The 13,965-nt window shown below is 38.4% G+C and overlaps 1 protein-coding gene across 2 annotated transcripts in view; it reads right to left on the bottom strand.

The window, feature by feature from the left end:
• Nucleotides 1–13,965, bottom strand: part of LOC149802055 (uncharacterized) — a 100,756-nt gene that overhangs the window by 47,177 nt on the left and 39,614 nt on the right. Inside the window, exon 1 of one of the 2 annotated variants that reach the window (XM_089956459.1) lies at nt 5,647–5,779. The exons of the other annotated variant lie outside the window; for it this stretch is intronic. Within the exon in view, the coding sequence (XP_089812585.1) occupies nt 5,647–5,675 (29 nt within the window). The 5' untranslated portion in view covers nt 5,676–5,779. Of the gene's footprint in view, nt 1–5,646; nt 5,780–13,965 lie in introns of those variants that run through there. 2 annotated transcript variants of the gene reach the window in all.

Genomic DNA, 13,965 nt, shown 5'->3' on the forward strand with positions numbered 1-13,965 from the left:
GACGGGAATATCACCCACTTGCTTGAAGGCACCTGCCATTTATGCACGATAGATTATAAGGTGCAAAATGACCAAGACTGTATTGTATCCAGGCTAACTATATAACGATATCTTGCAAATAAAATCATTATTTGAAAATACATTCACTGTGATAATCTTTTCGCTAGCCTGGGTCAAAGAGTATTATTAAAGCATGTTATTGCTGTGTATACTATTTACCCTATAAACATCAATGCCTGTTGATGTATGATTACATATGGCAAACAAACAGAAGCCAGTGTGATGAATTAACACAACCGGCACAGAGTAATAAACACATTGCTTAAACTTACCAACAGGATAACAAATACAAAGGTTATTTACTAAGCAAGCCAACCCAGGAAACTGATTTTAAATTCTTTAAAGTGTGCCAATTTTTTTTGTGTGAAGTCAGCTAACATAAGGAAGCCAACTCTGGTTCGTTTGGATTCTTTTAAGTGTGCCAATTTCTATTTCTTTTACAATGTCAGTCACTGATTCATTTTTATATGTATTAATGGGAATTTTGAAAATAAATTGAAACAATGTAACAGTTTTGAGAGTGACACAATCTAGTGCGTTGTGCATGCATATTGATACAAGGCTGAACAGTAAATTAGTTTTCAATAGTTTCATCTAAATGTTCCCTATCCATAGTTTAAAGTGTTTATTTTTGACAACAAGAAGCATGTACTTCTTCCTTTGGGGATAAAGGTACGTCATTTCCGGTTGGCATCATCTATAGGTGGGAAATCGTAGTTAAGGGAAGTAACAGCATTGTTTTGAGTAATTAAATTATTTCTATTTTACACTTGATAATTTGTCATCCTTTTTCTGTGAGTATAACTACTTTTAATCGTGTCATGCAAATCTGATGTAAAAAGAAAAATGTTAGAATATAGCCAGTGACCTTTAACTAGATGATCAAAGGTATTATCGCAAGTGATCAGGCCAGGAATTACCCATCTTGTTCAAGTTCTCTAAACTAAAAGATAAATTGGCTCATTTTCTTCCTATATTAAATAACGTGTCAAAGCCTAGATGTTCAGAGAATAATCATAATTTTTAACACCCCCACCTCCATCTCCATTAAGCATTATTATTTCATCACACTTGTTCAAGGAATTTATGTCTATGGTATAGTAATGCTGAGTTAAAAATGTTGACTGTCTCAGTTGAAAATTAGAAAAGGAAAATTGTAATGCATAAACATTCTAAAACCTAGTGTTGAGTAAACAGATATTCATTAAATTTCAATTGTCACATATTTTCATTTTGGGTCTGGGCGTGCCTCGTTATCAATACAGAACACATCAAGTATCCTATGAATGAAAAAATGTATTTTTAAAAACTAAATTACAGCTCAGTATTGTAGTACATCTACAACAAAAGTCAGACCATACATACATACATATATACATACATACATACATACATACACACACATACAATGTACTGATATTTTGTACTTTGATGCATTTGAGCTATGAATTTCCCACTGAACACAATAAATGAACGGTACTGCCTAATTAACAGAACTTATATACATTGTCTCACTCAAGTCTACAGAAAATATTTGCTTATATTGAAGATTTTAAAGTCAAAATAAGTAAGTTCCATAAGAAGTAGAGTTTAGGTTTATTTAGAGACAAGTTGTAGTTTCTGAACTGAAGCAAGCAAAATAACCCAATTTGAAATTCCAACTTGCATAGTCAAGAAGTGCCATTTCATCTATATCTGCATTTGACACGGTTTGAGGACCTTTTCAACAGCAACACACTCAGTGTTACTGCGCATACCCTAAAAGTGAAAGACTGAGAGTCAAAAATCTCCTTGGTGTCAAACTGAGTAAAAAACATACTTTGGTTTCAAAACTGGGGCTCAAATTACATTTCTTTGGTCTCTGAGGGTAAAGGGAAACAGTGACACTGAGGGACAGAACAGTTTTATATTGATCAAACCACTGATACTGGTCTTTCAATAATGTTCTTTTATTTTTAATGTTTATTTTTGTATAAAGTTTATTAACCCAGACAAACAAGCAACGCCAAGGTAGGGATCATCACTTTACAGATATATGTAACAAAGTGGTACAGTGAATAATTATAAGCTTGAAAATACAAATCACTGATTATGATAGCTACTTTCTGAATTTTCCATTACATGCATGACCTCAGACATAAACAGACAGTATCACTTGAAGTGTACTGAGAGAGAAAGCGTGACTAACCCAAAGGTGATAGAGAGACAATGTGAGCAGAATTTTGGGATTCGTTAACTTTTGTGTTGTATTCACATATTTATAGTAATAATACTTTAATCTGAGAATTGGAATACCAAACCAAAATGGAAATAACCATAAAGTGGGAACTATTAACTAAGAAAATACTCCTAGTCCCCTAAAATATTCAAACACTTTTCTTAAGATTGAGAGAAAGGATTACAGTTATGAAACTAAATCCACCACTGTGAAAGTCTGATTTATAGTATTTGCACATCCTACTGTTTGTTTCTACACCCTACAGATTTTAAAACAAAAAGCATCAAGGATACAAAAAATGCACAAAACTTAGTCATTTGATTCAGTCATTTCATTCACCAATTTTTCAGTCACCAGGGGGTCCCAAACACTGTTAACTTATGGGTGTTTCAGATCAAATGGGATCATCTTTAGTAACAAAGTCACCATATTAGCATAGGTAAGTCTACGTTTTCAAGCAACAAATGTGATGTAGTTCACATTCTTTCAAAATGTCAATAATTCAAATAATATCTTTATTTGCACCACCACCCACCAACATGTACATAATCAGAGGTCCCAGAAATACATAATCACATGTATTGGGACACATTTTTTTTCTGGGACACAGAAAATCACTTATGCAGGAGTCCTCCATATGCACACAATAGCTGGGCAGCAAATTCAAAAGTCCTTTTTCAACCACACACTGATCATTTTAGATGTGCTGATATTTACAATGGTGGAATTCAGTGGCTGAAAGGCCCCATATGTATATGTGGTCATTATAAGAGTACATCAAATGAACAACTTTAGCTCTCATCATAGTGTTCATTTCCTCATGTGGTGCACATGACCTTGAAATCAAGACATGTTCCTATTAAATCTGAATAAGCAGTGCATGTGACCTCGAAATCAAGACACATCAAGACTTAGACAAAATGCAGTTTGCAAATTTTGATCAGTATTTTGGGGTTAAATGGTAAATGCTTATGGGGTCTGCAAGTTTTGCTGGTGGGACTCCTATTTTTACCAAAATACATGTAGTTTGTTATGGGGTTTAACACCATTTTTCAGCACACGATAGGCTATACATGGCGGCCAGTATTAATGGCGGAGGAAGAACCCGGGAAAACCCCAGGAAGAACCACCGACCCACGAGAATCTACTGGCGAGCTTTCTCACATATCTACATTGCCAAAATACATGTAGTAGTCCTGGACTCCTAATTTTACAATCCTAGCGAGACCTCTGATAATGCAAAACTCAACGTTAAAGTATGTGGACTTATGTGTGATCCAGTACAAACCAGATTGAAGGTCACACACTGTGATGGCACAGTAAAAGTACACCCAGTTTTGTACCTGGCCACCATTGTCAAAGTCCATAAAAATCAAACATTTTTGTCTGGATGTTTCTTGATGATAGTTAAGATGCCAAGCATTTAATAATCAGGTTTTAACAGACTTTCAATAAACTATATTAATATTAAATGTTAGAAACATTAATATACAATTTAAGATAAGTAAATGCACCTACATGACCAAGTGACATACACTTTAGATACTAGTAAAAGACAGTGAGCAGTCTGTCTGCTTCTTTACATTGTGAGCTTTCAATGGGTTTGAAATGACAAAAAGATGACATTGTTCAGGATCCCCCTGGCAACAATCAGATCAGAAATTTCAAATTCATGAATGAAATGTCTAAGTGCATTCTTATTTTTTATGTCCTTGATGCCTTTCATTTTTATAATTGGGTGGTGGGTGTACAAACAAACAGGAGGGTGTAGGAGTACTCCTAGTGTATAGTTTCATAATTGAGATTGGGGTGCAACAATATTACAATACAATTACAAACTATATTACAATATACCAAACCCATAATGCAATATCTGCAACAATACAGTAACAGTTAATGAAGAAAAAAATGATTATAACATTTACTATTTGAAAAATACAAGAAGTCTAAGCGATGATAACTTGTAAAACCTCAGTTGGTAGTAAAAATAACAACACTGAAAGTTTGCAAATTTTTGATATTACATTTAGCAATGGTACATGTAGTTGTTATCTTCTGCTGTTGAACACTTGCTTCTTTATACAAAGATGCAACAGCAAATATTGCCAAAATTGTCTTTGTGCCACTTTTCACCATGGTCAAAGTAGTGCAACTGGATGACATAGCTGCTGATGCTGTCAAGTTAGATAGGTACTTAAATTGCTTGTTCCACCATTATAATGTACCTCAGCATTGCACTCCATGCTTATGGCAATAACTTCTTCGATATTACCACTACTTTTCCTTTTCTTTAGACCAAAAAAATTTGCACAGCACCTTTTGCTTTAATGTTGGATATAATTTCAAATTCATTTTTGTCAGAAAAAATAAATTTCTGAAAATTAAAATTCAGGTCTACGCACCTGTCAACTAACTTGAAAAATAAGTTTATGTTAATGAATATCTGGAGACAAGAAGAGGAAGATAACATGACATAAACACTTTCATCTAATCAACCACGTATTTCACACAGAACATCAGATGCGGCCACTCTTTTCATTATCTGAAGATAAAATATCAATGATAACAGCAGATGCTTCATGCTTTGTTCCATTCCAGGCATGATAAAAAAATAAATTATTTTAAAGGAATTTATATATTTACCAACACAATTCTTGAGAACTGTTCATTTAGTGTCATTATGAACAGAACAAAAATATCTGAGACAATGTGAAGTTTATCAATTATTATTTATAACTGGAAAAAATATCCCCTGGTCTTGACTTGCCAACCCCCAATTAATCTGAGTTTCCTCTGACCCTTGTCACTCCATTTTTGACAATGCCCCATGCTGACACCAAATGGTGTCGGCGAATTCCAACTTTCCGATAGGGAATGGACTCTGGCCCTACACACCAACATAAATATCCAAATATCAAAAATGGGGTGGCAAGGATCAGAGGAAACTCGGACTACCCCCTCCTCCATTAGACTTTGTCCGAATAATGGTATTGTGCATCTTGTTTTATATTCTATTGCAATCTCGTGCAAAGCGTGCATCTAAGAAAAAAAAAGAAAAGATGGTTCTTGGATTAAATTGGAAAAAATGAGCTGTATACAGATATTTGTTTGATGAATGCAAGATCGCAGAATAATCGCACCACAGAAAACCGTATTACGGTATGTTTCCAGAACAGCAAACCTCAATATACTGAGTACTAGTCTTACATGTAAGACATATCACATGTTGATTTTGTTTAGGTGCTTGACGCCCACAACATAAATATCAGCGTCAGGTCTTACTTGTAGGACTGAGTACCGGTATCGAATTTGTAAAATTATTATTATGTTATCTACATAATACAATGAATTAGCATATATCTCCTTACTTTCTAATTTGACTAATATTCTCACTCATTTCAGTCGTGTATTTAGAAAGAAGATATTGTCATCTAAAGCTTGTAAATTCTAGAAAGAACTACAACATATTAACTGTCATTGTCAACAATCATATCTGGTGCCAAAACCCATTTCCGGTTTAGGCTCTTCCCAAAGTTATATCTACGCTTCAAATGTACTGGAGTTCCGGTAAGTCTCGGTCTAAGGCCATTGGTCTCGTATTACAATTATTGATGCTAATAAGTTTGAAAACTGCCATCCAAATATCTTTTGAACTTTTAAAATGTGTTGCAGTGCTATAAGGGAGGATGAAACTGAATATTCAGTAGCTCAGTACTCACTCGGTCAGTAACGATACTCTGATATTGGACAATTTATCATCGATTCGTCAAAATAAATAAATAAAGTTTGTGGTCAACATTGATTGATTAAAATTAGCTGGTTCTTGAAATAGTTTCCTTTGTGTAACGGTTGTACCTGTTGAGCAAATAGGGTATTCAGGTTGTGTCTCCTCTGAGTCGTCAATACGTTTAATCGAATATTTAGGTTGTGTCTCGCCTTTGAGTCATGAATAGATAACACCAATTTTTTCTTCTTTTCTTGCCCAATATGGTTAAAATCAATCAGTTTTGGCCTTAGAAGCCATCGTATTTTTTCCCGAGTGGCCGGGTGGTCTAAAGAGCTCACTGTTACGGATCAATGCCATCTCACCTCTGTCTGCGTGAGTTCGAGTCTCCTTCTCGGCTAATGTATGTACATGAGAAAGCTTGCCAGCAGCTTCTCGTGGGTAGATGGTTCTTTCCGGAGTTTCCCGTGGTTCTTCCTCCACCATTTATACTAGCCACCATGTATACCCTATCTTGTGTTGAAAAATGGCGTTAAACAGTATAACAACAACAACAACAACCATCGTATTTGCAATGTCCCTTTTATTTGAAATCTGAACTAGGTTTCTATTAAACTTTTCAAAAAGAAGCGTTCTAGCTTTCATTTTAAAATCATTGTGAATTAGGTCAAAATAAGCGTCATTTAGATTAAATTCCATTTCTATCCATTCTTTGTATTCTTCAATAAGTCTCAGTGAAAAGCTCTTCAAACTAGATACTGGTGTAAATCCGGTAGATAGACGTACAATATCGTGAACATTTTTTTTGTGTCGTGTATATTTCACACCATCATCTTTATACACAGGATAATCAAATTCTTTCAGTTCAAAATCATCACCACCATTAGACATTTTTCAGGCTTAGAAAATGGATAAGCCACAATTGGAAAATAAGTGTAACTTATCTAAGAAAAACCAAATCCATTTACTGTGGAACATTGCCTGGAACAATACGTGAAATTAAAGGGTAGATGAATTTAAAGTAGTTAAGTGGGGCACTAGAGCCTCAATGGGAATTAGCATTACAGAGACACCTGGGCAAATATAGCAGTAGTAAGGTAGGGTACATTAGAGACAATGGGAATTAGCATTACAGAGACCCCTGGGTCAGATTAGCGACAAGGGAAATTAACATGGAGAAAAATCGTGGGTCACTCTAGCGACAAGGGGAATTTAACATGGAACTATAGTGTGGGTCTGTCTAGCGACAAGGGGAATTGAATATGGGATTTTTTTTTTTTAAAATTTTTTTTTTTAAAAACGGGTAGGCAATGGAAAGGCTATCTCTTTTCGAGAAATATGGCTGGCCCTGAAAAGGGCCTTTGGGTTTTCTTCTTCTTCTTCTGCTTCTAATTTCTTCTTTTTCTCCACCAAGTTCTTATTTTATCTCCAACACTCTTTCTCTTCTTCTCTTTCTTTTTCTCCTGCTCTTCTTTCTTCTTCTCTTCCTCCTCTTCTTTCTTCCTCTTCTCATTTTCTTCTTCTTTTTCAATCTTTTCGTTCCATTTGCTTATTCTTATTCTTTCCTCTTCATCCTCCTTCTCCTCCTTTATCTCTTTCATGACACCACTAATCTTGTCCTTTACCTTTTTTAAGTTATTAATTTCCATCTTTACACGATGGGGACTATAGGAATAATGGTCTTCAACCAGTCTTATCAACATCTGCTCCATCATTCCTAAGTTGTCTAAAACGTCTTGAAAATGTTTGTATTTTGTCCATTTGGTTAGAAGCCATCTTCTTTTTTTATTCTTTGCAGAATGGTTTGAACGACGAATACTGTGGGTTCTTATACTTAAAGCGCGTACGTGAAGGAAAACATCCCCCTAAAACGTAAAATTGATCTTACATAGATCATGACCAAACAACGCGCGGACGTGAAGGAAAACATCCCCTACTTTTTCATTTCATATAATAAAACCCAAACTATACTTTCTCATTTCATATAATAAAAACCCAAACTATACTCTCCACATACGCTAAGAAACAATAAACAAAATCCATAATCTACTATCCTCACAATCTTACTTGAGCGCTTACAAAACCCTAACTATACTCTCCACATACGCTAAGAAACAATAAACAAAATCCATAATCTACTATCCACACAATCGTACGTGAGCGGTTACAGAACCCTAACTATACTCTTCATCTACGCTAAGAAACAATAAAGAAACCCATAATCTACTATTCACACAAACATACCTTAGCTCTTACAAGCACCAACACACAAACACATACCCTCACACTATCTTAGAAAAGAGTTAGTGTTTATATTCACACTACCCTACCTACACATTGGCAAATTGATGGTTATTTCTTTTCTAGAGTATTGGGTAGCCCTGAAAAGGGCTGTTTTTTGGAACTTCATGGACACCTGGTTAATGGTGGCACCTTCCAGGCCTGGCGCCACATACACATCTTATCCCCCAGTTACTTTTTACTTTTTTGGGGGAGAGAGCAGAGGCAGGATATGTCGCTTCAGAATCCCAATTTTCGCTCTCTGGGATTCTGAAATTTCTTCTTCTTCTCTCCTTTTCCTCCTCCTCCTCCTCTTTGTATCTTCTCTCCTCCTCTTTGTATCTTCTTTCCTCTTCTTCTTTATATCTTCTCTCCTCCTCTTCTTTGTTTCTTCTTTCCTCCTCCTCTCTTATCCTTCCCTCCTCCACAATGGCTTCCGCGGCCAGTTCATTTAATATGCGCCTGGCATATTCCAGATGCACATGAAGTTCCAACAGTTTCTCCAGTCTCGTGTTCATTTTGGTGTTGATCAATCAACAAGGGTAGTTGGACTGCCGAACGAGTTTCAATTTATAGTGAAAGCGCGGACGTGAAGGAAAACATCCCCCTAAAAACATAAAATTGATCTTACCTAGATCATGACCAAAAAACAACAACGCTCGGACCTAAAAGAAACACTCACTCACTTTTTTATGCTACCCATCACTATTTTAAAAATTTTTATAAATCACTTCAATAGACTATCCACATACGCAAAGCAATCCAATCTAACCCCAAATATACACCTCAAACACCAAAAAAGACATCATTTTAATCTACTATCCATACCAACTTACTTAACCACTTACAAACACAAACACACAAACACATACCCTCACATCTTTGTAAAAAAGAGTTAGTGTTTATTTTCACACTACTCTACCTACACACATTGGCAAATCGATCGTTATTTCTTTTCTAGAGTATTTGGGTAGCCCTGAAAAGGGCTGTTTTTTGTTTGCTATGGCATTCTTTTTAGTTTCTAAGAATGCGATGTCCTCTGAGGATAGACTTTCTGGCGATAGGTCTGCTTTTTCGGAAAGAGAAGAAGAACTCTTTGGTGTCGATACGACAATCGACAAAGCCTCTGTCAGCTTCAGGTTGCTGCTGCTGCTCTTGTTGTTGTTGCTGCTGTCTCTGAAGTCTGTACTTCTCTGTCCATTCTTCTTTTTCCCTGTTCATTTCTTCTCTGAAGAGCTCTTCTATCAGGTCTTCAGTGATTTTTAACATTCTCACATTCTCTATTTCTTCTGGCTTCGGTATCAGACTGTGTCTGACCCTATGCAAATTCACGTAGGCTTCGTTGAGTTTAGCTAGTTTGGAGCACATCTTCGTAGGAGGATGAGTCGACAATGGATGGTTAGTCTGGAAACAACCCAGTTCTTAAAGTCAAAGCGCGGACGTGAAGGAAAACATCCCCCACACGGTTTTTGAGTCGCAACGTTTAGTGAGTGTCATGAGAGTGATAGTAAGAAATGAAAGAGCATCAACCCAACATTCTTATAGCTAAACAAAAGACAAAGGCATTTTTTTCAAAACACAACATTTTTTATTCAAAAATCACTTAACACTAAACAACAACTCTAACATTTTTAACAATAATCCAACAATATAACATCAAAAAATTTTTTTCAAAACACAACATCTTTTTATTCAAAAATCACTTAACACTAAACAACAACTCTAACATTTTTAACAATAATCCAACAATATAACATCAAACAATTTTTTTCAAAACACAACATCTTTTTATTCAAAAATCACTTAACACTAAACAACAACAACTCTAACATTTTTAACAATAATCCAACACTAAAAGTTTCTCCACTAGGTAAAGAGGGATAACAGTCTTCCATGGTTTCTAGTAATCTAGGATGACTTCTCTCAAACTGTTGATTTCTATGGTATTATCGAATTCTGCATACAGGATGACGTTCACCGTTTCATCAGGGTCTCGGTCTTTAAACTGAATTTCCACACGAATCTGGCCGGATTTTATAGGGTGGAAATGTCCCTCGTCGCTGCCTTGGTCTGGAGTGAAATCGAAAGCCTACAAAGCGTAGCCTCCTGCATAATCCTCGTACGTAATACCGTGACTGGTATTGGTTCCTAACTGTCCGGTGGCTTCGTACAGGGACAAGTACGATCTCAAGTAATTCTTCTTGGTAAAGTCAGGTTCGAAAGGTCGGGTACACAAGGTTTTGCCATCGCGACTGACTTCGATTTTGGACACGCCAAAGTGTTGAAAGTAGAAAGGATTTTTTTCGGCAGCTCCGTTGAAGGCTGTATTCTCGACGATACCAACGATCAAACGTTTGGGTAACTGTCCTTGGAACAGATGATCTTCGATCATGGATCGCTGTCCCTTGGGAATGGTGAAGGTTTTCACTTCCACGCGTCGTATGGGATACTTGGCAGTCGTTCTGCTCAACGTCTGACTGATGTCGTTTCCCACTTTAGGTAACACTTCCACACGGCGTACGTAGAGTCTGGCTTCTAGGATTTTGGTTTTGTAACCGTCACTATCAGCCATCAAATGGATAGCGGCACTGCTACGATTCAGTCGCAGGCGGATATCCACCCCGTTCAGCAAATACTTTTCTTGCAACCACATGTCCAAATACAAACGATTCATCAGTTCTAAACTTGTGTCGGCTCCCGTGATTCTCTTTCTTCGTTCTAGAAATCCATCATTGTTGTCTTTCTTTTCATCAGTTTCCAATATTTCAAACTTGGTAGGTTCGTCAGCTTCCCATACCACACAGGCATTGAGATGAGTGTTCTTGGCATCTATTCCGTACGTCAAGAGATTTTCCAGGTAGGCACGATAAGGGTAAGTATCCATGCTGCTACTGACCAGTTTGTTATTCAAGTACAAGTCCACTCCACTGAACAAGGAATGCATGAAATTGTTGACGGGAGCTACTGCTTCATCGTCTATAGCACCTCCAGTCTTATCTAGAATTTTGACTTTCAGGTACAAGTAACTGCTATTCAGATCGATGTAATCTTCGGGCTGTCCTTTGATTTCAAACTCGATGGGAGCGGAATCGGTCAGTGAGGAGACGGGGTGAAATTCCACCCACTGGGATTCTTGCATCGTTATCATCGTGGGGGGCATGGCAAACAGATCCAGTTCCGTCTTGGAACAAGCGCAAGATTCTCGGTGCATCATTTTTTTGTCTCTTTTCTCAATAATCGAAAACGTCTAAGTCTCGAACGGTTTTTCTTTTCTTGGCCTTTCTCGCTTGAAGTCTGGTGAAAGGGTGTTTTCTTCGTCGTCTCTTTCTGCCTTGTCCTTGCTGAATGCCTGACTCGGTAGCGTGCAGGGCATTTATAGGTGTTTCTCGTTGGCCTAAAATGTCTTTACCCGTTTGCAGCAAGACATTTTTGCCTGCCCTCATGAAGGCTTCTTTAGGGTTTTGTTTGTCGATGATGACATTTTGGAGAAATTCTTTGCCTTGCGTCAGTGCCGCATCTTTCAAGGCGTGCAATCCGCGTGTCACCATCGGTTTCAACACCGGGGCCACCGAACGAAAGGCCGATTTTAACATGTCTCCTAAACCGTGTCCTCGCTGTCGAGCAACCCCTCGGTACACTGGATACATGACTTACTTACGAGTCGTGAGAGAACCGTTTTCGAAAATGGAGTTTCACCGTGTCTTTTCCTTTGGTGAATGGAATATTTTGTCCCAGATCTCCTTTTATAGCAATGTTGACCGTGTCCAAATACGACTTACTGACAGGCAAATAGTGAGGATGGACAAATTCGCGGTGAACGTGGTAAGTGTTTCCACCTTCCTCGTCAGCGTTCGTGGCAGAATCCACTTTGAAAGGAATGACACGCAGTAACGGTACGGAGGTGTGTCCCACCACGTTGTACTCCACCACATCGGAATACACGAACATCAAATTCAGTCCTTGGTTCAGTTCTACCGGGGCACGAAATAACTTGCTAAAAGACTCATTGTCGTAAACGATGGGTAATTCGTTTTTCTTGAGCATGGCCTTTCTCATGTCCATGTCTCCGCCCAACATGTCAAACAATTCAGGACAAAATAAAATGGACACGACTTTACTTCGTTTAAATTTCATCAAGAAGCGACGAGCTGCTTTGTGGTACTCCATGGTGACATTTTTGGTGACATGCTCCAAAGCTTTCAGAAACACGACATTAAACCTGGACGTTATGGTGCTGACCAAATGTTGACCACTAAAATAATAGCCTGGGGGAATGAACAAGTGATAGGTGGTGTACTTTTGTGTACGGGTTTTCTTGTCATATTTGACATTGCTATCCATCCACTGTTGCATTTGCTCGTCATGAACTTCCACATCAAAAAAATTTTGATTGGGAAGGACATTGAGGACTTGGGTCGGGTGAATCATTTCTACTAAAGCCACTTCCCAATGGGCTTCGTGATCTAACTGGGTGGCCTGAGGTAATTAGGCCGTGTAACAGCACAACGTGTTCTTGGGAAACACCTCCATGGAACTGTCACTGGGTAAAGTTAAGTAAAATTGGTTTTGGTGACTCATAATTCCAGAGTTCTGTGGCTGTCCGAGGGGTTACTGGACGTCAGAGGCGTGTCTCCGTCTAAAATGGGGTTCTGGTTGTGATTGAAGTGGTGACTGGCACTGGCACTGGACACAAGGTTCCCGGGGTTCCCGTTCGAGGTGAATTTCAGGGAGGGATTGGGAAGCAGGTAACCGATGCAACTGCTCAATAAAATGGTCCACAATTGTTTGTCTCCTTGTTGCAAACTCAAATTGGCGATGGCTGCCCCGATGACACAATACACCACGAAGATTTGGCAGAAAAAGACGATTTGCGTTTTAGGCACACGTTCTCCACACCACACCCACAAGGGTTGTTTTTGTAAATCTTGCACAGAAGAACTAGGGGAAGGAGGAGTGGTCGACGTAGCTGCGTCTGCTGTGTGAAAGGGCATGATGGTCACTTCTTTTTATAGTCGATGACTTGCGAAGCGTCGATCCAAGAATCAAAACTGGGTGGATATCCTTTCCAACGTACTTTGACTTCTTTGACACGTCGTTTGCCCACTTTACGGGTTCTGCGTTCGAGAATGCTTTCGATGTCGTACACGTCGTCTTCTTTTTTGGTGACACGTTGTAACTCGGGCAAATAAAACGTTCCTTTGAGCACTTCTCCGTTCATGTCTTCCAATTTATAGACGGCAGGATGACGGCCATGCACTCGTCCAGTGACGCGAAACAATTCGGTCGTCCAGTTAGGTAAGTAACCTTTGTCGAAAGTGCATTTGGTTTTGCCAATGCGCACCCAATCTCCTACGGCCAAGTCTCCACTTTTCTTGGGGACAGCCCTCGTCGGGGACGTACCAAACAGGCGCTCAAACACCAACACTTCGTTGTCGGGAGTCACGTCTTGCGGGGCACGTCCGATGCTTCGATGGTAAGATTGGTTGTACGCTTGCACCAGGTGCGGTAAGATGTCGATGTACTTCAGAGTGTGGTGATGCGTAAAATATTTCCACATGCGTTCTTTCAAAGTGCGTTGAAAACGTTCCACGATGCTGGCTTTGGTTTCGGGATTCTCGGTGGTAAAAAAATGAATGTCACGTTTCTTTAATTCTTTTTGGAAAGCTTGGTTCAGAAATTCGGT

Source organism: Sinohyriopsis cumingii, chromosome 4 (assembly GCF_028554795.1).
Source record: "Sinohyriopsis cumingii isolate HCF-2022 chromosome 4, ASM2855479v2, whole genome shotgun sequence".
Lineage (NCBI taxonomy): Eukaryota > Metazoa > Mollusca > Bivalvia > Unionida > Unionidae > Sinohyriopsis > Sinohyriopsis cumingii.